The 21668-nt window shown below is 49.8% G+C and overlaps 7 protein-coding genes across 7 annotated transcripts; 4 read left to right on the top strand and 3 right to left on the bottom strand.

The window, feature by feature from the left end:
- Window positions 1–771: 771 nt before the first annotated feature.
- Window positions 772–2705, top strand: STEHIDRAFT_113570 (uncharacterized protein; the record flags this gene model as incomplete). The annotated part of the gene is made up of 12 exons (XM_007307487.1): window positions 772–824; window positions 896–930; window positions 999–1167; window positions 1228–1289; window positions 1350–1450; window positions 1521–1624; window positions 1696–1697; window positions 1762–1927; window positions 2040–2082; window positions 2213–2268; window positions 2322–2589; window positions 2649–2705. The coding sequence occupies 12 exons, from the start codon at window positions 772–774 to the stop codon at window positions 2703–2705; spliced, it is 1116 nt and encodes a 371-aa protein (XP_007307549.1).
- Window positions 2706–5012: 2307 nt separating this feature from the next.
- Window positions 5013–6880, bottom strand: STEHIDRAFT_141199 (Arginase/deacetylase; the record flags this gene model as incomplete). Its single annotated transcript, XM_007307488.1, has 8 exons — window positions 5013–5227; window positions 5311–5351; window positions 5424–5502; window positions 5569–5609; window positions 5674–5807; window positions 5891–6122; window positions 6185–6339; window positions 6407–6880. 8 exons carry the CDS (start codon window positions 6878–6880, stop codon window positions 5106–5108), a joined length of 1278 nt encoding a protein of 425 aa, XP_007307550.1. The 3' UTR covers window positions 5013–5105.
- A 259-nt stretch (window positions 6881–7139) lies between these two features.
- On the bottom strand, window positions 7140–12884 carry STEHIDRAFT_141200 (WD40 repeat-like protein). Its single transcript, XM_007307489.1, has 22 exons — window positions 12607–12884; window positions 12070–12554; window positions 11940–12015; window positions 11860–11889; window positions 11632–11809; window positions 11557–11575; window positions 11324–11504; window positions 11132–11267; window positions 10859–11077; window positions 10616–10784; window positions 10410–10556; window positions 10159–10342; window positions 9950–9970; window positions 9821–9903; window positions 9662–9752; window positions 9519–9569; window positions 9208–9332; window positions 8845–9118; window positions 8712–8780; window positions 7996–8199; window positions 7835–7930; window positions 7140–7767 (listed from the first exon to the last, which is right to left on the bottom strand). Exons 1-22 carry the CDS (start codon window positions 12833–12835, stop codon window positions 7244–7246), a joined length of 3591 nt encoding a protein of 1196 aa, XP_007307551.1. The 5' UTR covers window positions 12836–12884; the 3' UTR covers window positions 7140–7243.
- Window positions 12885–13125: 241 nt separating this feature from the next.
- On the top strand, window positions 13126–15530 carry STEHIDRAFT_83556 (WD40 repeat-like protein). The gene is made up of 10 exons (XM_007307490.1): window positions 13126–13244; window positions 13310–13717; window positions 13773–13945; window positions 14012–14061; window positions 14120–14348; window positions 14415–14541; window positions 14598–14709; window positions 14765–14986; window positions 15043–15208; window positions 15279–15530. Exons 1-10 carry the CDS (start codon window positions 13172–13174, stop codon window positions 15435–15437), a joined length of 1719 nt encoding a protein of 572 aa, XP_007307552.1. The 5' UTR covers window positions 13126–13171; the 3' UTR covers window positions 15438–15530.
- Window positions 15531–15991: 461 nt separating this feature from the next.
- STEHIDRAFT_63071 (uncharacterized protein) lies at window positions 15992–17142 on the top strand (the record flags this gene model as incomplete). Its single annotated transcript, XM_007307213.1, has 7 exons — window positions 15992–16057; window positions 16116–16311; window positions 16365–16465; window positions 16518–16645; window positions 16707–16877; window positions 16932–17036; window positions 17094–17142. The coding sequence occupies 7 exons, from the start codon at window positions 15992–15994 to the stop codon at window positions 17140–17142; spliced, it is 816 nt and encodes a 271-aa protein (XP_007307275.1).
- Window positions 17143–17410: 268 nt separating this feature from the next.
- Window positions 17411–20046, bottom strand: STEHIDRAFT_63118 (ARM repeat-containing protein; the record flags this gene model as incomplete). The annotated part of the gene is made up of 11 exons (XM_007307222.1): window positions 17411–17719; window positions 17775–17906; window positions 17973–18382; window positions 18461–18677; window positions 18733–18887; window positions 18948–19127; window positions 19190–19302; window positions 19355–19467; window positions 19524–19611; window positions 19672–19847; window positions 19909–20046. The coding sequence occupies 11 exons, from the start codon at window positions 20044–20046 to the stop codon at window positions 17411–17413; spliced, it is 2031 nt and encodes a 676-aa protein (XP_007307284.1).
- A 1039-nt stretch (window positions 20047–21085) lies between these two features.
- Window positions 21086–21522, top strand: STEHIDRAFT_62939 (uncharacterized protein; the record flags this gene model as incomplete). Its single annotated transcript, XM_007307198.1, has 2 exons — window positions 21086–21236; window positions 21308–21522. Coding segments are annotated over 2 exons (366 nt in total), but the record flags the coding sequence as incomplete, so codon positions are not given.
- Window positions 21523–21668: the final 146 nt, after the last annotated feature.

Here is a 21668-nt window from a genome sequence, read left to right on the forward strand (position 1 = left end):
TAATGTTCTCGTCATGGTGAATCATTGCATGCGATGGGTATTTCTGACGAGAGCTTGTTTCAAGTATCTCTCATCCTCCGAGTTGCTTGGGCGGCTCTGACCTTACACTTCTCTGAGTCTCAAATGAGCCATGGGCGTGTGTTGAGAGCGGAAGTACCCTGGAGTATGGCTCGAACTGACAATAGCATCTCAGGATTGAGCGCCTGTTATTATCTTTAGGCCTTTCCGCCGTGCTCAATCGTGATTTTTAGTGAAACACAGACTTGACTGTGTTATCATTGGGGCACAAGTTCTGTGCAGATGATGAACATCCATACTGTTCCTCTCTTGAATGCTCCATACCGCTACGGTATGACCCTTATGATGGTTTTGAACACGGTTCAGTAAGACTTCTGACCCTCAGACTTCTTTCCGAGTGCTTGGTTGATGCATACCGCCCTGGATCATGGCCTGAAATGGAGAATCTTCACTTTAGGAAATAATCATTTGTTGCTTGACACTACTGTTTTATTTGTGATACTATGCCGCTAGTACGGTATGGTCTTGTCTAGCTGTTTCAGTCATGGCATCATCATGTTGCTCCTGGCAAAGAACGTGCTCTGTCCTTCCATGCCTTGAAACTTCTATAGGTGGCAGTTTCAATGTATTTCTAGTAACTACGAGCGGGTGAGAGTCCCGAAAAAAAACCATGGATGACTTGATATAAAAGTACTTCAGTCGTTCATAATTTCCATCACTCTGAGCATCTTCCTTGGATCTTCCCAACCAGCCATGTCAAACTCAACACCAGTTTTTCAAGAAATTATATCCCAGGATCAGCTATGGTCAGTTTGCAAATTTATTCACTTACACTCACTCAATGACCGTGACACTATTCTGATATCATTACATACAGGGTTATTAAGAACTACTCCTTAGTGTCCTCATCAAGTATGTTCTCTACACCCTGGTATCTTATTAGTGATATTGATATGGCCATTCATTTGCCATTCATTCAGTCTTATGGATCATTGACTTCTTCCAAACCTTGCCAATGGAGATCGACAGTGTCTGGTTGAATAAAATGAATGGCACTGCCATCATATTTCTTGTGAACCGCTATGTGTTTGCACTGTACCTCATTCTCGGTCTGGCATATGGAGTGCCCGGATCTGCTTCGGATAAGAGGTACAGTTTTCAAGTTCAAAACCAAATGATGTTATTGCATGCTCACCGATAGTCTTCTAGCTGCAACATATTAAGAGAGCTGTTCTCAACTCTACAAAATATTACACCCATTACTACTAGTTGTAAGCAAAAAAAAACACAGACTCCTGTTTCTCCTGATATTACCTCACATCTTGTTCTAGTGCTGTTTACTCTCAGAGTTTATGCCATATGTGATAAGAATAAACTTGTCCTTGGTATAGCATCAACTTTAATTCTCACAAGACTGGGCCTTGACATCTGGGTATGTGAACTTGAGGAATCACCTAGAATATAATGTATCACTCACTTTGCTGCAACTTGAATAATCATAGCAAGTCACGCCAAGAATGTCTGTGGGTGTATCTAGCATGGGAACACCATTTAAAGCATTTTCAATGTGTGCAACATCAATCAATGATCCATCTGGATATGAAACGTAAGTGTTGATGATAAACTGCACAGTTAATCTTAATTTGATTGAGCTGACCTCTGCTGACCTTCATATAGATGTAGGTTTATAGAGCATTTCAAGTTACATGTACCTTGCTTGAGACCTTTCTACATCTATTCTAGCTGCTCTTGTCACTGTGATTTTGCCGGTGGCATTTGATGCCTTTGTGTTTGCCGTTACAGTCTTCAAGGTGTATCGGCATGCTTTAGAGATGCGCAAGTTTGGTCAAATCAGTGTCACCAAAATTCTGCTTCGTGACGGTGAGGATATTACTTTGATCACTGTCTTGTAAAACTAATGGGCAGGGCAGGGACCTTTTATTTTGTGTCAGCCATATATCAGAAACATTCATTCTCTATGAAAACTTGGCTGACCATCATGTGCCTTCATCACTATGCAGTATTGTACTTGTGCTTGCAATGGCTGAATTGGCTTTGACCTTGGTATGTCATAGCAGCATTTAATCTTGAATTGATGTGCTACTGACAGTGGTGCTTCAGTCCTCCTTGATCCAAGTGAATGCTCTCATTAGTTTTCCCTCTTCAATATATCCATACTCACATTGCCTTACAGGATTTGTCTCAAGCATCAACATCGTTGGAAACTATGATGCAAGGATATAATTTCATGTGAGCTTCCTTGCATATATGTTCTATTTTTAATAGCCATTGATAATACCTAGCCTCCCAAACCTACTTGTCAATCACCTCTACCTCAATATCCGAGCATTCAACCGTTCACATTTCACCGAGCACAATGATCTTCCCCAACATTCATTTGCTCGAAACCGCTTCCTTGGTAATATTGGAGCACCTCTTGATCCCGACTGGTGGGATGCTCAGTTTGATGAAGATGATGAGGAGTTAGATAGTGAAGGGCAACTTGAAGTAAATCAGGATGGCTTGAACACAGTAGAAGGGGGTAATGGCCTAAGCACACTTGTACCAGTGGTAAGCACCCTTCTCTTTTGTGATCTGTGTGAACAATTATTGATTGTAGTATAATAAAGGTTTATGATACAGATGGGACCGGTGACATTGAAATGATCCCTATTCAGCGAGAGTGATGACTTAGCTATCTAATATTCATATGTGTGAGAGAGAGAGAGAGAGAGAGAGAGAGAGAGAGTCCAAGTGATTACCAGCCAAGACTTGTATAGAAAGAAGTAAAGAAAGCCAAGATCCAAGGAACTAATACTGTCTGAACTGAGAACACTCAAAAAAGTACAATGTGAATTGCAGAAATCTGACACAGGTAAACGTAATGAGACAATAAGTATACAGCCAAGTGGCGCAAATGCAGAAGGATAAGAAGTGGGGTAAACATTAGGTCTAGCTTTGTGTACTGAGCATAATCTGGCGAGCACAGTCCATAATCAGAGCTGATATGTGGAGGCAGAGGGGGTGTATTGGTTGCACAGAGCAATGGTCCTGATCTTGGATGACGGCTTCCAATGCAGACTTTGTGCGCAAGGTGTCTGGGTGGTCCTCTCCGAGTACTTTGCTCTGCGCCGCCAACACTCTTCGATATTCCCGCTACTTTAGTAGTGGGTCTTACAGGAAGTATCGTTTGGTTTTTGGCGGAGAATCGTGCAATTCCCTTACATGGAAATTGCTGAGTCAGAATCGGATCGGATCTTCCACGCTCCTTCCGCGCTCATCATCGCACGTGCAGGCTCGGGTGCATTTGTCTACTGTACAGTTGTGGCTGCCTCTCGCGCGTCGCCGTCTTCGTTCTGCTTTGCTTTCTGCAACGTCGTCCATCTTCGCCCATTCGCGCTACATCCAATATCATCGCTTTCTGTCTTGCTATCACTCCTCCCTCGCTCTCTGTATTCAGCCGTTTCGAGGCCTTGATGTGCTCATTCTCGTAGAAGTTACTCCGAGATCTCTTCGCGCTTTTCGCTACTGCACAAAACACAGCAAACTCTCAATGTTGCTCTCAGAACCTTCCCGCTACTCTGTTGCGCTCTGAGATCTTGTAATTCTTCCCACTGATTGTGGCTCTTACCATTCACATAAGTTTTTTCTCGGTCATATCGGGAACTTCTGGTATGGACTGGATACCTGTTCGCCCTCCACATGGGATGGGTCTTCTATACGGCCTGATGCTTCGTGTACGTCCCTTTTCCTTCTCATACATTGTCTGTCTTATGTGCTTTCGCCTCGTAGTGTTTCTCGTTACAAGTGATTGTCGCCCTCCATCTCTCCCACTGCTCGACCACCTCGGTCTTGAGCAACCACCTGCCGCCCAAGTGGGCTCTTCTGCTTCCCATGTGGGACGATTTACTGCTGCCCATGTGGGTTCTTTGTCTTCTGCTCCTTCGTCCGTCCGTTGCTGCACCTACCCATTCGTCGATGTCTGTTGATTGTAGTAATACCTGTGTATAATATTTTTGTCTCAGTTGATGGCTATTGTCAATTGGATATAGTCTCTGCTGCCCCTTCCGATACTTTGTGCATGGTTGCTCCTATATTTTGATCAACAAGCATTTGTTCCCGGTCCCTGATGATAGTTCGCTGTGCATGCATGCATCCCAATCACCAGTCGAAGAATACTGAAAGCTCGCATCACAGCACTTAGGAAGGAATATTCATGTAGTCGGCTGAGCCTTAAAATGAATGTGCTGCAAAGCTTTCGTCAAAACACGAAGGTTGGCCGCAGCTTACTCTCCCATTATTTGAGCAAATATCAATTATTATGTTCCGTGAAGTTGCATTGTCTGATGCACTGGTTGGGTAGTACGAAGCATTAAAAGTCAGTTCGTGGTCATCCTTCCAAGTAGCGGGACCTGCCGTTCACCGGCCTTACGCCTGCGTTATACCCTCTCTGCCTCCGCATATCGGCTCTGATTGTGGATTGCGATCACCAAGTCATGCTCCCTGCTCGGTGTACAAGGTGTCTGGATGCTCCTCTGAGTATGATTCACGAAGACGGACAATACACATCGAAGAACAGCGGCGACGCGCAAGAATGCCTTCGGAGGCGAACATCTACAAGCTACTACTTCGCACATCAAGTCTGAAGTTGCAACCAAAGTCCGTCAGGGCCGATATGTGCAGGCCGAAGATATGTATCGACAGGCAAGAAAGGCTCTCGGGAGGGAGTACCCGGGGAATGTACGAGATATGGCGGATCCATTCCATACCTGAACCAGGACGTATGGCGAGCAAGGATGCCAAAGGAGGGTGGAGCAGAAAATGATGGTGGAGAGGCGGGACACCAGCAGGAAAAAGCAACGGAGGAGAGTTTCGGCGGACAGGATGCTCAGCGGTCGTCTGAGGACGGGTGTTACTTCACGATCCAAGACGACTCAGGGGACGAAATCATACACGGGACAATTTCGAACGGGTTTGATACAGTTGGTGCTCGCGGAAGAAGCTTGTGCTGCATTGTTTTTGTATGTCTCGACAGCATTAATCGTAATATTCTGCGTCTCGTCTCATCACACGGAGGACGAGCAGCTCTAAAGCTCAGCCTTGGCCTTCATCTTCTTACGCTCGTCGCGAGGCTTTGGTGGCTCAGAGGATGTCATTGCGCCCAAGAAGTCGTGGATGATATCGGCGGCGGCGATGTTCGTGATGTCGGCTGTAAAATAACGTGGCGTTCAGCACCAATAACAAGATAACCAGATTCAGAGAGATACGGAAGGCATGTGATATCGGACTCACCATGATCGTAGGCGGGTGCGACTTCCACGACATCTGCGCCGCTATGGAGGAGAAAAAGGAACAAGGTATTCATCAGTATGAGATGACGCTCGCAAGGAACAGTAGGGACATACACGAAGTTAAGACCAGCAAGGCCACGGATGATACGCTTGACTTCACGGGTGGTCAAGCCTCCAATCTCAGGTGTACCGGCTGGAGTGGAAACAGACATGTAATCAGTGATTATTCTATCGGCCATGACTCGGAACCGTAACGTACTCGCAGGTGCAATACCGGGGTCAACGACGTCGATGTCCAGGCTGTAAAATCAGAGTAATAGTAAGCAATAGAATCGAAAAAGAGATTTACAAAGAGAGGACTGACGTGAGGTAAACAGGAGTATCACCGACGCGCTCACGGATCCGTTTGATGACCTCCGGAACACCCAGGTCGTCTACATCTTCTGCGGAAACGATCGTGAAACCGACGTTCTCATCGTTCTCTACGTCGGCTTCGCTCTATTGATATGAGAAACATCCAAGGTAAATTTCACGACGAAAGGGTAGGAAATTTGACAGAGGATTTGGGTGATGGAACTCACCAGCATTTTGCAACGAATGCCGGCATGGATGCTAGTGTCATTCAGCAGGAGGCCCTCCTCATGCGCCACATAGAAGAAACTTCCGTGGGTGACGGAATCTTTGGGTGCTCCAGGGACTGGGAGACTGCCCCAGGTATCGAGATGCGCATCAAAGTGAATAACGGAGACAGGACCGTAGACTTTGTAGAGGGAACGAAGGATGGGGAGAACGATGGTGTGATCACCTCCGAGACTGTCGGTCCCAAACGAACGTTAGTGTCTATTTAATTATGGGGACATAGAGATAACACATACGTGATCACTTTCGGATGAACCGCACCGTCCTTGGCCAGTATAGGCCTGTTGGGGACGAGGTCGCCACCCTTCGCCACAGGACGTGCGAGGAGGGTGTCATACGCGACCTCCATTTGATCCAACGCGAGCAGGTTGTCGTACGCGCTCAGCGGAATCTACGGAACAAGGGTATACTCAGTTCGCCGCGGCTATTCGAAAACGTCTCAGGAGAACGGGACGCACGTCGCCACAATCCATGACCTTAATTCCGGCGTACGGGTCCATGCCCCAGGCCAACGAATATGCCCTCTGTCCATGTTGCCTCCTCGATCCCAACCGGATTCCGTGCGGTCCAAACCTTGCGCCGGGTCTGAAAGATGTCGCGGTATCGAAAGGCATACCCAGAATCGCAACATCGTAGTCCACCGACTGGTCCTCGAGACATCTCGCGTATTCCAGGTGAGAGAACGCGAGAGGGCCGGTGTAGCCTAGGTCAGCTTGTTTGCCGTACTTGGCAAGCCATGACTGGGGCTCTTTTGAGTCAGCGTTCACGAAAGCGAGAGGAGGGGCGGATGGGGGTGAGAGAGGTAGAGTTGGCCGGGGTACAAAGTCAAGAGGAGAGCCAAGAGGAGCTTGAGCATTGTCAGTCCCGACATCGGGAGTTGAGCGCGAGACCACAGCCTGGATGAAGACGAGTGCAAGTGCGGACTTGATCATGGTCTGTCCTCAGATGGATGAACAAGACAGTGAAGTCGAGGGTGAGGCCGATGACTGTAGGCATGGCGCTCTCTGTGATTTTATAGAACCGGGGGAGGATGGAGATAGCATGGGTAGATAAGCCGAAAACATTTGCCCTCTGCTTCCTCTCGGCCGCGGCCGCGGAAGTGGAACCGCACGCCTCCTGTGGCGATTGCTGTGGCCCACATATTTATGAAGAGTCGCACAACATGTAAAACAACAATTCATAGAATATGACGGTAGATACACATAAAATCGTACAGCTCCCACATCAAGCTAGGGGAATTACACGCACCCAAACAAGTCTCTGATTGTCTGCTATAGAGACACGGGCACTAATCTTTACTTGCCGCCCTGCTTCCTCGCCGACGTCCTGAGCGGCACGACCTCCCACATCCTCCTAATCCTCGCCTTATCCCCCAGCTCCTTGACGTCCTCCTCCGTGAAACCTATCACCTTCACCTTCCTGACATCCTCCGGCGAATCATCTACCTCCGCATCCTCCCCCCTATCCCTCTCCTCCAACTCATCCTCCCTCAAATTAAACTCCTCGTTCAACTTCTGCTCACTCTGGGCACCGGGTGAGAAGAGGCTCAACGGAGACCGAAGTGCGGAGGAGAGGACTTCGGAGGCGTCATCCATGAAAGAACGAGGCTTGCGCATCGGCATCGCGGTGAGGTTGTATGATTTCGTGCGCCAGACGTTGTTGCTGGACGAAGGAGGGTCGGGGTAGGCGGGGTCGGCTTCGAATGTGATGGAGATTTCGCCGGTTTTTTCGGAGTAGCGGAATTGTGGGACGGGGTGGGAGTAGTGGTTCGGGTACGGGTAGGAGACTGGTCGGCGGTGGCGAAGAACGAGGCCTTCGTCTGAACGGGATACAGTCAGCTCGATGAGATTGAGACTGTCAGGTGGTGCACTTTGATTTATGCTTACTCTCGACGTCGATAGCATGGCCGGAAGACCGAGAACACAAGGCGCCCTCAGTCGAGATGAAGAACACTTGATTGTTCGACTCAGGTATACGGAACGCTGACGTCGTTGTAGTCGGATCCCGTCAGTTCATAGTAAACCCTCGAAAGACAGGAACAACATACATTCAACTAATGACTGCTCTCTCTGCGGAAACAAAAGCACCTCAGTCCCATCCTCCGACTCGTCCATCTTCACATCAAGCAACCTGTTCATCGCCACCGAGCGAATGATGAAGTATCCTTGTGGAAAGCCATAGTTGTCCAATTCTGCGGTGGCGGTCATGCTCTCAGTGTTGGCAGTAAAAGTGCTAGTGATGTCTCGATGGGCTGGGCAGAGACGGTGGTGGTTGTAGATAGAGAAACAATACAGATATCCCGGTTAGTGCGCATACTCGGCGCTCAAACGGCTCAAGGCTGTTCACTATTCCAGCTCGGACTGGCCGAAGCCACCGGTGGCGTTTATGACCCCTGTCGGACGCCACACACAGCCTCGTCGGTCGCACAATACAAAAATGGACATTGTGATTATTGAGTATTTTGGTCGTAAAAATGGCCGTCAAGTAGAGTATGAGAAAAGGCAATCATAAGAGGATAAGGAAAGCAGTGTACTAAGCAAACCGATGAGCATCATAAAACATAAAACATAAGCATGAAACGATAACGATACACCAGAAAGAGTTCGCCTTGACTTCATGGCATGGAACAGTCCAAGGACAGAGATAGAGGGAATAAAAGAGATGTTTGTCGTGAAAGAACGTGTAACGAGTTGGCGAGACGACTGAGCCCGCAGTGAGAAATGATATGTTTTTTTCGTGCAGAAGCCCGTATTCGGGTCTGACCTTGGATTTTGACGCGACTTGTGTTGTTACAATGCCTTGTTGCGGCTAATGTGAGAGGAAGGGACGTACCTATGTTAGAGCACGAGCAGTCAAAAGCAAAACACGACGCACCGATATTGGCCCGCTCAGATACCAGCGAACATCCTTTTGAAGCAATCCGCCAAATCAAAATCGGCGAAGAAACTCGACCGCTTCTTCTCCTTCTTCCCCTCCTTTTCGTCGCCCTTGACGACGGCCTCTTCGTCATCGACGAGCGTACTACTCGAGCTCGCCGCGTCCGACGACGTCGACCCGTCATAGTCCGACTCTGTCGTGGTTGGGCTCCCGCAGAAACTTCCCTTACTGCTAACGGAAGAGACAGGCGACGAACTCGCAGAGAAGGACTGGAGGAGGTCTTCGTACATGGTCTGTACAGACAAATGTAGCGAACAAAAGGGCAGCAACAGTCAGACGGAGCACGTACAAAAAGAAAGGAAGGCAGATGAAAGCAACTCACGACGCTGTCCCGCGGGTTGGAGCCAAACATCCCAAAGGCATTCGGCCCGGTAGTGGAAATGGGGAACAAAGACGAGAAGGCTGAGGAGGATTCGGCGTGCATGGTGGCTGGGTGGTGGGTGTGGACTGACGATTGAGTCTCGAGACTGAATGCTCTGAAAGACGGAGGATGATGGTATAGATAGATAGGTTACGCGCGAGGGATTCGAGGCAGAGCAGTCGCAGAATACTGGGAGATTTCCCCCTTGCACCGGGCCTTATGAATGCACGAGAAGCCACGCGTCGCCCACAAACAGATCGCCCAAAACGGACGTGTCTTTGCGCGTGTTGCCTCGCTCGGAATAACGATTGCCGCGATCGAGCCTAGATGCATGAGCCGCGAAGCCAGCGAGTGTTGACATCGTTATGGGGACTGACGTTCACTTTACGACTCATCCATAAATATTACGAGTCACCCAGCGACGAGCTAGTGAGTAGCGTTTGAGCTGTCGAATTCACAGGGATCACAGTAACTTGTTCCCTGCGTATCAAGAACAACGTGTATCCCTAGCGGGAACAAACGTCATCAGCGACGGTACATTATTTGGGAAATAGAGCGGTGTCACGACACTGACCTGAGCACCAGTGCGGAGAAGAACAAAGTCGCGAAGGAGATCCGTAGGATTGGGAACAACGCGAACGGCATTCTCGGACATCTCTGCCGAATTTCCGCTATTCATCCCAAATTGGGACACAACACTGACCTCTGTACTGCAGCTCATACACTTACGCAAAATTGAGGTATGAAATCCGATTGGAACCGATGGGGGGACTATATGTACATAACGACTACACGGTGATGACAGGGAAAGATACAGCGAACAGAACTCACATGGGGCAATTAGGAGCGCATCCCACCCAAGCTTCTAGGCAAACACTCAAATAACCTCATCGTCGTCTTCTGCCCACCTACCAGGGAGCCTCCTCGACGCCTTCTGTTTCTGCCTCTCTTTCTCCTCTTTCTCTAGCTTCTGCCGCGTAACCCAGTCCTCCAACGCTCCGGGCACTTTTGAGAGACCCTTCCATTCATGGCGGGCGATGGTGCTCCCAGTGCCGTTACGTCGACTCTCCCAGCCAGCACTGAACAGCACAGGCTCCTGATGGCCACAGAAAAACAAGCTATGTGAGTGATGTACGACTATGGCGAATATTAATGGTACTGACCCGGGTATGCCAGCTAACGTCGCGTACACAGACAATGTCACCTGCACCGTCGGTCGATGGGGGCTCGGGTCCTGATGGGTCGAAAGCCATGGGTAGTGTACGCGAACGGTCAAGAACTTGAACAATACGCCCATCCAGAGACCAGATCTGATGCGAAACATATGAGACCTAGCCATGTATTCGTCAAGTGGGTATCCTGTACTCACATGGATACGTCCGTCCGCAGAACCAGAGTAGATATACTGTGACCCAGTTGTCTCCGCTGGACTGAAGTGACAGCGAATGAGCGTGGACATCACACTATGACCACGGTACGTCATGACACTGCAGTCTTGGGGATGAGCCTTGACTTTCGGTCTTGGATAGTAACTATACCTGTGGGCGAGAAATGATGTCGAATAAGGAAAATGAAAAAAAAAAAAATCTATTGGTTGTACCGGAAAGCTCACCGATAGTCGAAGTTGGGGATCCCGTAGTCATGGTCTGCCACTGCCTCGTATTCAGCGTTACTCCGCATCTTGCGCAGATCCCATAATCGTAGTGCTTGGTCCTTGCCGTTCGAGATGATATATCGTCCGTCTCCCTTTGCCGATACATTTGTGATACCTTCTGTGTGCCCAATCAGGACACCAGAGGGGGTCTGGGAGGACCCAAGAGACCGACGATCCCTAAACGAGGTTGAGTCTGCGCGACTTGAGATTAAAGAGTGAAATTGCACTCACCAGACCTTCAAGAAGGTATCATCCGAAGCGCTAACGAGGACGTTGCCTGAGGCAGTGTCAGCCCAGCAACAGCTATTCACATCATCGGCGTGTGCGTCGATCTTGACCGTACGACGATCGGCAAGCAAGTCGTAGACTATCACAGTGTAAGTTGAAAGTCCACAGTAAACCACAATCTAAGACGAGACATACCAAATATCCGTCCGCTTCCGCCTGCAATGACCTCATTTCCGTCAGCAGAAAAGCGGCAGGAATAGATGCCGAAGCTTTCTTCGTAACCCCAAAGCGATTGTCCTCTACGTGAATCGGCCAGCTGGATTGCATGCTGAGCTGTGGACGCATCGCGGGTAGTGGCAAGGTAGACAGTCGGGGTCTGATTGAGTTCGTCAACACAGGCGTTCGATGAAGTTAGGATGCATGCTGACCAGGGACGAGTAGATGATCCTGTGGTAAAGAAAGTAAGAGACATGGCTACTGTGATCAATTCGATTTTTGCTGACCTTTCGTTGTCTGGGCTTAGATGCGAGTCAGTGATAGTCCATCGTCCAGGCATTCCATTGATCGTTTTGTGAACTTTCAGCGTCGTTTGGTGGTCTGCCGCACCGAACGTTCTGCGGAAAGGGATGGTAGGCGCAGGCATCGGAGGTGCGGTCATGTCATACACATGCAATCGAAAGTCTGCGGTGCTAGTAAGCTTCTACATGAATGAACGAGATAAAAGGGTGTACCTTGACAGCATGTATAGTAAAAGCTCGAATCTGTCCACGTGAATGAGTCGCCTGCCTGTAGATACGTTACCGAAACCCACCTGCTGAAAACTGGGCAGAGTATATATTATGATCATAGCCTATGATGTTAACGCCGTTTGTGTTTGGGACCAATTCCTGTAAAATACATTCATGAAACAAACAGTGATCCAGAACAAGACAGAAACTTACACTGGTGTAGTCTTCTTTGTACGTCCGCCGTGTCCGAGTACCTCTAGTGTTAAGTATCTTTGCCACATTGCGGACTCCGTGCCGGGCGTTTAGTTTTGGAGTCACCCGTCCGTATTCGCCGCTAGCGATAAGCTCAACTCCAGTGTCCTGCGGCTCTACCACCGGTTCATACCAGCGTTTGTGAGGAGCACTATCTGGTCGCCGATACCATCCATAATAGAAGTTGTCTTCTGGGTCATCGTCCTCTTCCTCTTCATCGTCAGAAATTGGAGCCGCTCGTTGAGCCTGAGCGCGAGTCTGATGCCGATGGCTAGCACTGACGGTGCTGTTGCCGGATTGCTGAATGACACGAACGGGCTGGGAGAAGAGCATCTGAAGAAGAGAAAGAGACATTCTAGAGGAAGTCGATGAATCAACTACGGCAGGCTGGGAAGAATCCGCACCACCCGCAGGTGCATTTGCGAGTTGCTCAAGCTCTGTCATGTCTAGATACCGATGATGAGTAGGAATAGGGGCCTTCTGGAGGACCGAGCGTACTGTTCAAGATGTTCAATACAGGATTGCCACCTTCAGTACCGTCCTCCATAGCTTGTGTATCATGAATAGCTTCGGCTAAGTCATCCTGCAATTCCTGGAAATCATCCTCGTAGTCAGGTTGTATATCGTCAAGTTCCTCGTCTTCATCGTCTTCATCGAATCCTGGAGCGTAGTCGCCGTCGTCTTCTTCTTCGCCGTGCATCTCCCAGTCGGGTTCGCTGCGTTCCATGTAACGGTGGACAGAGTATGTGAGGGAACGGAAGGAAGGTGGATGATGGTGGGCCTGAGAGATGCATGCTTGCTGAGCGCTGAGCAAAGCAATCGGGCGGCGCGACAACTCCATAAAGCACCCACAACTTCTTCGGCTACCGGCACCGCCCACCCGGTTCAGGCTCCGTTCTAAAAACCCCTCGGCGGTGGCGCCGTGGTGGCTGAGCGCGGCTTCACTTGCAACTCTCAACTCCTTCCAACTATCCATTGTCCTCTCCACCACTCCCGCGGCATCCTCCTCCCAAACATCCATTGTACCGCTTCAGTACATATAGAGCTCTATACATTGCTCCCCATGACTTCTGCTCCCATTCTCATGACGGCAGACGAGATCAATTGTCTTATACATCAATATTTTCTCGATTCTGGTGAGCTCCCTCCAGCGCGCTCATTTTGTGCCGACGCTCACTCCACACAACTCGTTCCTCCGTAGGTTTTAACCACTCCGCCTTCTCTCTACGAGCAGAAGGCCGCTTGGAGCAGTCAGCCAACTTTCAGAAGATCATCCCTCGAGGCGAACTTGTTGAACTTCTTAGCAAGGCTCAGCTCTATCGCGAAGTTGAAGCTCACTGGACCGGAGACTCATTGATCACAAACTGCAAGACACGCTTCTCCCTTCTTGAGGACCATGTCTGCTCCCACGATGGCAAACTCACGATGTGCAACACCATTCCTGCACCACTCATTGAGAAGGACCTGCGCACAATACCTATGCACATGTTGGACCCTTCGGTGAAGAGGAAGGCTGGCACGCCTTTAGACGAATTGAGGTCGGAAAAGAAGGCGAGAAAGGATGATGATTTGCGATCGTCAACAGCACAATCTACTCCACAACCAGAACGTACGTCCGACCCCTTTCCATGTTATATTTATCCCTCAAACGTCTGTATTCCTAGCTTCTGCCTTGAGGACGGTCACCAACGACAGCCGAGGGTCCTCGACGGATGTCACGCAGACAGACACTGTGGTATTAGATCGCTCTCACCCCAGGAAAGTTAAGCCGGTGAAATCCTTCGATGGCGATCGAGGCCCTGTCAGCATCCATATGTTAGAGGGACACAAGACCGAGGTATGCATACCATGTTCGCCACACACACTCCTGCTAAACTCTTTGTGGTGTTGTGATTTGCCATAGGTCTTTGTCTGTGCATGGAATCCTATTCAGCCTAGTATACTGGCGTCAGGGTAAGCAAATTTATACATGTCATCTTCTCTCGTCTCATCTGCGTGTGCGTTCAAACAGATCCAAGGACACCGTCGTTCAATTATGGGATGTCCCACTATCACCTCAAAGCTCGGTTCCTCCAAATTCTCGGCGAACGGTAGTGCACATGCGACAAAATGAGCAAGGCGACTTGACTTCGTTAGATTGGAATCACGATGGTACTCTGCTCGCAATAGGCTCATACGACTCGATCCTGCGTGTGTGCAAGCCCAGTGGCGAGATAGACTTTGCGCTTTCTCAACATGAGGTTAGTCCATTTTTCATCATTGCTCGCTACTCTCACTGACCACGACATTTTCCGAACATCCACCAGGGTCCAATATTTGCCACTAGATTTTCGCCGTCAGGCAAATGGCTATTGACGGCCAGCCTGGACAACACCGTGGGTATTTGGGATGTCAAGAACAAGTCTTTACACTCGCGACAGAAGTGCCACACAGGTATATCCTCTTACGTATGTGTATGTGTGACGTAGCACCTGATGGTTCAACCATAGATTGCTGTCTGGACGTGGACTGGCTCGATGACGAAATCTACACGAGTTGCGGCGCGGATCATCTGATATTCATCTCGAAGGTTGGGGAGACAACACCATTAAAGAAATTGGTGTGAGTATTCTACACATTTCCTTTCGAGCTACATTTATCTGATGCCCTCGAGCAGTGGACACTCGAACGAAATCAATCAGGTCAAGGTCAACAAATCGCGGAGGCTCTTGGCTTCATGCTCAGACGACTGGACTGCTCGTATATGGAAGACCTCGGTAGTTCAAGAGACTGGGTTCGTCTGCGATACCGCCATCGTGTTGGAAGGGCATCGAAATCAAGTGAGCGGCATAATGTGGTGTCCACCTGGCGGCCCAAATGACCCCGAGATACTGGCCACGTATGTGTACTGTCTCATAATTTGCACCGGTATGATGTGACTGATGAATTGCATAGACTTTCATTCGACACTACCTCGCGGCTTTGGGACGCAACTACTGGTGCTTGCCTTAGAGTTTTCACGAATCACAAGCGAGCGATCTTCACACTTGCCTTCTGCCCCGACGGTCGATGGATGGCTACTGGTGGCGGAGACGGCTGGGTGTTCGTGTACGATGTGAAGGTTAGCCGTTTTTGATAGTCATCAAATGACCTATACCTGATGTTTTGTACCCCCTTGTCTTTGAAAATAGGAGAGGGAGAAGGTATGGTCATGGCGTTCAGAGTCGACACGACGGGGTATCTTCGAGTTGGACTGGCAGCAAGTGGGCGACGTGAGTCGAATCGCTGTGGCTTCCGAATCCAAGCAGGTGGGCGTGATAGATGTTTCTGCCATCTGCAAGAGCACTTGAATGGCTTGTTTGGTTGCGATTATGTGCATCTGTTATTGCAGTATTTATTTACGGCGGATGCCACCATGAGTATACCCCAAGCATTGGAAAGCCTACTCTTACTACCTATTATTACTGTATTGCTCTGCGGATTGCACTGCGGATTGCACACTGTAATGCAACGCACACTCCCGCTTCGAGGTCGCGGGGGCGAGGAATAGCAATGATCCGAGTGGACGACAGGAGAATGAACTGGAAGTTTGGCCCGATCGGCGATCGAGTGATGTAATTCGTATGCCGAGCTTGCGCGTAGAGCCGGGCGCAGGTATATAAACCACCTGCTCACATCTCTGCCCTCAGCCTTTACTTCAGCCTTCTTCTTGACCCACACTTCTGCCTTCGCTATGTTTCGAGTCGGCGTATTTGCGCCTCTCTCCAAGCAAGCCGCTACCCGTGTCAGCGCACGGACATTCACGAGTGGCCCAAGGCCAAGTCTCATCCTCAATGCGCTTCGCGCAAAGCGTCCAAATGTCTTCGCGAACTCAACTTTTGGGAAAGGGGCCACTCGGGGGTTCATGAACGACCCCGTGGTCGCGCGACCGTCACCTCAGGAGGCGTGGAAGCGATATGCCATGACCGCTGTGAGTAGACTGACCTCGCTATCCCGACAAGAGACTCATGGCTGCGATGGATGTATAGGGTGCTGTCGCTGTCACTATCGTTGGTGCTGAAGCCTTCTTGAACCGCGATACTCGCGATCCTCTCAGTCCTGCGGAACAGTCATATCTCCATCAATCCTTTGCATACACTGGCGGAGGATTGGCCCTTACCGCATTAGCTGCGAGGAGTATGTTCACTGCTGGCTTGCCCTTTCGGATTATGTCTGCGAATCCTTGTGAGTGTCGACTTTCTAGGTTGCACCGGATTCCATGCTGATGTCATTTGAAGGGCTTGTTCTTGGCGTCAGTCTTGTCGGTAGTATTGGGACCATGATGGGTGTCATGTACACTCCTCCAGAAAACACCGTTCAGAAGCACCTGTTCTGGCTCGTAAGTTGACTTCATCGTAGTTAATATCGTACTTGACTGACATGCACATCAGGCCTTCAACGCATGCCAAGCGGCCACCCTCAGTCCCCTCTTCTTCGTGAACCCAGCCGTCCTTTCTCGTGCAGCCCTCTACACATGCGGTGTTGTCGGATCCTTATCCTATGTTGGAGCCACGGCCAAGTATGTCCTCACCGAGTCAAGTCAAACTTAACATGCCTCACTGACTTTGTTTACTCGACAGAAATGACAAGTACCTCTACATGGGTGGTCCCCTTCTTGCTGGTGTTACCGTCGTCGCTTTGAGTTCGTTGGCTCCTATGGCCTTGCCTCTCGGTATGCGCGGTTTGGCTATCGCCGAGTCTATCTCCCTCTACGGTGGTCTCGCTGTCTTCAGTGGTTTCGTTCTCTACGAGTACGTTTATTTCATCCCATCGATTCTGTCAGACAATTTCTGACTCTATCACAGTACGCAGAAGATCCTGAACCATGCTCGTCTCGCCGAGCGTGGCGTCATCCCAGCTGACCCGATGAAGGAGTCTATCAGCCTTGAACTCGACATGATTAATATCTTGTCAGTACCTCTCTCTGCCCTGATTGTTTCAAACTATCCGCTAACTCTTTCGTTCAGTATTCGTCTCGTGCAAATCCTTAGCATGTCGGGTAACAGGAAGAAGTAGGCGTTCCTTAGGCGAGGTAGTTGGGTTGTGATTGTGTACGATGTTCTGTTTTCTGTACTTGTACGCGACTTTCTTTTGCTTTGATCTGACGACCTTCAATGGTTCTTTTTTCATCCCCGCTCAACCATCGTTCGGCTTGGATCGACGAATAACGTGGTGGTGATGAAACAACAGGGGTTTATTGGCATACAGATCGTCACATCATCCTGTTTGATCTCCTGCACAGAGGCTACAGCGAAGACAAAACCAAACTCAACCCACAGCAGTCCTACAGCCCCAGACGTCTCCTGTACTTGATGAAAGCCACCAAATTATCCCGAACCTCCTCTCCCCTAAGCTTCAGCTCACGGCCTCCTTCCTTTTTCCTGTCGATACCCTTCACTGCCTTCCTCACAGCCTCAACGGACCCCGTGAGCGTATCCAGATAGTTTCCTTGCCTGAAATTCACGTCGTATGGCATGGTCTCGTCGGAGTAGATATCTATCAGAGCAGATAGGGCTTGTAGCATAGGTTCCGTGCCCACGGGCGAAGGTGATGTAGGGCTCGGAAGCAAAGAGATGAAGTAGGCAGATATGACCTAGTCGGTAGGACGTCAGCGAGAGGCTAGCAGATCAAATGGGGACGCTGCTCACCCGATTAGCGTCTATTGACTGTGGGTGTTGTGCAAGGCTCTCCAGGGTGCCGATGCACTTGACCTTGACAGCCTCGCTTTTTGTACTATCGCAAAGCTGAATGAGTACTTTTAAGTGGTCTTCTTGTGGGACCTTTACAATATGCGTATTAGTTAGCAGCTCCTTCCAGCGGGTTGACAAGGCAGCATTAATACTTACCATCTTCCCCGTCCACACGATCCCGACGCCCCACAGAACGCCCACCGCGATCTCCCATACCTCAGTCTTCTTCTCCTGCCCCAATCCACCACCAGTGCCGGTAGCACTCAGAGCGTTCCACAACGCCTCCCAGACCCGGGTACCAGATTCAAGATCAGCAGCGACGGCAGGATTGACATTGGCAGCGAGGGAGAGGAACGCGTTGTTCAGACACTCTAATGCAGATATGTGAATTGAACTGAGCACGGATGTCGTTGGCGGGTGGGGTGAGAGTGCGTTGGGTGGAGGGAATGAGAGTGATGTGGGTTGTATAAGTGAGAGGAGTGGTTGAAGGAGAGTGGGCAGGAATGAAGCGCTCGAAGACGTTGGCCCGTTAGTTAATGGTGCGCTTTCAGTGGCAGCAGGCACATCTGCAGACTCGTCCATAGCATCGTCTGCAACGTCGTCATCAGTACTTGAGCGAAATCACGTGGGACGAAGTGGCCTACCTTCAGCATCTTCTTCCTCGTCCTCCTCGATTTCCTCTTCCTCGCCTTCGAAGGCTTCAGGTTCCGGAAGTGTGGCACAGACCCCTGTTAAGATCTCCAGTGCTAGATGCACGGTCCTGAGCATGGTCTCGATTCTATCCAGCTCGATCTCGGTCGGAGTCCTGTGGTCAGACTTAGGAGCGCCTTTTACGGACTTTTCTTCCTTTGGCTCTACGGCCTGAAAATCTCGTCAGCCAGATATTAGGTCATTAATGCGAGGAGGGGGTACATACCTGCTGCTGCACGAGCACTTCTACAGCGTGTGATGCGTCAGATAGCGAAACTGCTGAAACGACGGGTACGAGTACGGGGAGCACTACGTCCTTGTCGAGGTCTAACGCAGCGACAGCCGACGGTGGTGGGAGTGGTGCCACATTCCGAAGAATGCCTGTGGTCCGTTTCGTCAGCATAATGGACGTCAGGAGACGTCGAAAAACGCAAAACATACCACAAGCAAGCACGCAGAGCGTAATCGCGCGCTCCTCGGCCTTCACAGATTTTCCTTTCGCGGTTGGGAGACTTGCTCTCGTCTGTGCGATCTCCAACAAACAGGCAGAGTAAGCAGAGTTTGTCTTGATCTGGACGCTAGCTGGGTAGTTGTCGTCGGTAAGAACGTAAAGACATTGTGCTGAGAAGAAGTGTACGCTGTTAGCCTATCTAGCTACGCCACATTTCAAGGAATCGACACACCTGCTGATGTCACGGTCGTGAGTGGGAGATTCTCGCGAGATACGAGAAAGGACATGAGAAATGGTACTAGTGAGAGCTGGTTGACCGCAGTCAACGCTTTATGGGACGTCTCACTGCAAAGCTTGAGCAACTGTGGCGCCGAGAATGAATTGGAAAGGGACTCACGAGAGGCACCATAGGATCGTGATCACATTATCGGCAAACTCGTAGACTACTTTTTGTGCATTCTCCGGAGCAGATTTGGGCGACTCGAGATACTGGGCTAGGGTTGTCGAGATCTCAAACCGAAGTCAGGCCGGAGGTCCGCGAGGATTGGTTCGAGACGTGAAGTCACCTTGGGTATGAAAGTCTGAAGGGGGGCGATAATATTCTTGTTGTACATTTCGGCACAGATATCGTATCCGCCGTCGATACATAAATTACTAGTCTCACGGCAATATGAAGACATGAAGGTACCGGTTATGTACAGGAACGTAGCGTACCGTAAAGAACCAGCAGCTTCTACGACAACCTCCTCTTCACTATCGGAGAGTCTGCTAATCAGAGCGCCGACGATATTCTTCCCCTGTAGTAGCCTTCGTGTGGAGGGGTCGTTGTTAATCAGGTTGGAGATGGCCACACAGGACCATCTTCGCTCGGCGGGATCGGCGCTCTCCAGCTGTAGAAAAAGAATGTGATGTAAGGTCCGTGACCAGGAGAGTAAGAATTAGTCCACGCACTTTTTGCATGATGGGTAGGATAGCTTCATTTTTTGACGAAGAAGAGGATGCAGACGCAAGACCTTTCGGAAGATGAGAGTCGGGAACTCGCATAGGATTATGCCGTCGCATAGATCTTTTTTTCTGGGATTTTCCCATCGTGATGTCAAGTGCTCAGAGGGCTCTAGTAGCAGTAGCTCGGCAGATATTTACAGAGATTCTGTAATGAGCAGAGCAGTGATGGTGCAGCAGCAAGGGGACTGGTAGAAATTTGTGGCCCACGACCGCACGTGGTCGTAAGGAATTTGAAATAGTGCGAAGTCGCCTATGAATTCCGATTTTGGTTGCTCATTCTTCTTTCCGGCTACTGGCAGTATACTTGGTCTCCAAATATTGCTCGACCGTCACTGACATCTGGCTAAATACTTGTTGCTGCTACGTTATACTTAACGTCTCCCTGGTGTCTTGCCATTGCCAGTCGGACCTCCCCACAACCTCATCAGACAGCAGCAACACCTCCGTCATCATTCAGGTCCTGCGGGCACCCCACTGAGATTGATCTGCATATCCTCGATCGGCTCTGGGCAGGTTTATTGCGAAATTGTTGTGAACACATGCTCATTCCAAGCCTCGCCTGCTCCTCAATGTCTCCACCCTCCCACAGCCGTCTGCCGTGATGTATCCGCAAGCCTATGCAGGGACAGTCTGTGTCATCCGGTGATGGTATGTGTGCCCACGGAACTGCGAAAGTGAAACAGGCTGCACCAGTAGGTTACTCATTTTCCCTTTTGTGCTAATTCGGTGTTCCCCGCCCATTAAACATGGTCTCACTTGAGCTCCAAAACCAATAAAATGATGATGTAGTCGGTGACGGTGGCAATGTGGCGTTTATCGAGCCGTAACGCTATACGTTACATCATCCTTGAGGGGCTCCTTATCCTCCTCATAGTATATATGTGCCCACCGGCTCGTCTCAACGTAAACTACTACATGAACTTGCACCATATCCCAACCTTCCCCACAAACGCCAGATCTCAACCATGTTACCGAGAAGATACCCAATGTTTCCCCTACGGTTCTTATCCCCGATGACCCTTCAGCGGCGCTCATTGGTCACGCTGAGAGACCATATTGTACGTCGGCCCATCGTCAATTCGACCTGTGGCTCTCCTACTTACCGACCTCCCAGTCTGTCACGCAGGCGACCGCAGAAGGAAATGGTCGATCAGGGCATGTATACACCACCGGACGCGACCCACCATTAGACCTTCGCATGCATCCCTCGAAGGACTTGGGTGGTGTCGGTCGCGGTCATAACCCAGAACAGCTTTTCGCCATGGCATATTCTTGTTCGTGAATTCTTTCCCTCTACGCACACAAAGACACGCTACTTACCTTTACCTACGCCTGCTGCCTATAGCATGTTTCCTTGAGAGCCTGCAGAACTCGCTGTGTCGACAAGGAAAGGGGGACGCCGCTCCTGATGTCAAGGTACACACAAGTGTATATATGGGACACTATACCGACTCGCCGCAATTAGGCCTCAAAGTCCATGTCACTATCGAAGGAGTGGAGGACGACGATGCTATAATCGAAGCGCAGAAGGTCAGTTCGTTAACTTTCCCACCTCCCTGACCTCGATTGAACTATCTCCTTTAGAAATGTATGTACAGTCGGGCCCTGATGGAGGGCATCGAAGTCAAGCTCATGAAAGCTTAGATGTTGGGCGAAGCAGAAGTAGATATTCTAGAACAATGAATATAGGATGTATTATAGTATGT

Source organism: Stereum hirsutum (genome assembly GCF_000264905.1).
Source record: "Stereum hirsutum FP-91666 SS1 unplaced genomic scaffold STEHIscaffold_13, whole genome shotgun sequence".
NCBI lineage: Eukaryota > Fungi > Basidiomycota > Agaricomycetes > Russulales > Stereaceae > Stereum > Stereum hirsutum.

Bases quoted from the DNA above. Each gene is read 5' to 3' on its own strand.
- STEHIDRAFT_141200 (XM_007307489.1), bottom strand. From the start codon at position 12,835: ATGGAACGCAGCGAACCCGACTGGGAGATGCACGGCGAAGAAGAAGAC. The intron at 10,785-10,858 runs GTGAGCTTTCCG...TCTCGCCCACAG, and splicing joins ATCCCCAACTTCGACTATCG to GTATAGTTACTATCCAAGAC. The intron at 9,904-9,949 runs GTCAGTGTTGTG...GAAATTCGGCAG, and splicing joins GTATGAGCTGCAGTACAGAG to AGATGTCCGAGAATGCCGTT.
- STEHIDRAFT_83556 (XM_007307490.1), top strand. From the start codon at position 13,172: ATGACTTCTGCTCCCATTCTCATGACGGCAGACGAGATCAATTGTCTT. The intron at 13,245-13,309 runs GTGAGCTCCCTC...GTTCCTCCGTAG, and splicing joins TCAATATTTTCTCGATTCTG to GTTTTAACCACTCCGCCTTC. The intron at 14,987-15,042 runs GTATGTGTACTG...TGAATTGCATAG, and splicing joins GACCCCGAGATACTGGCCAC to ACTTTCATTCGACACTACCT.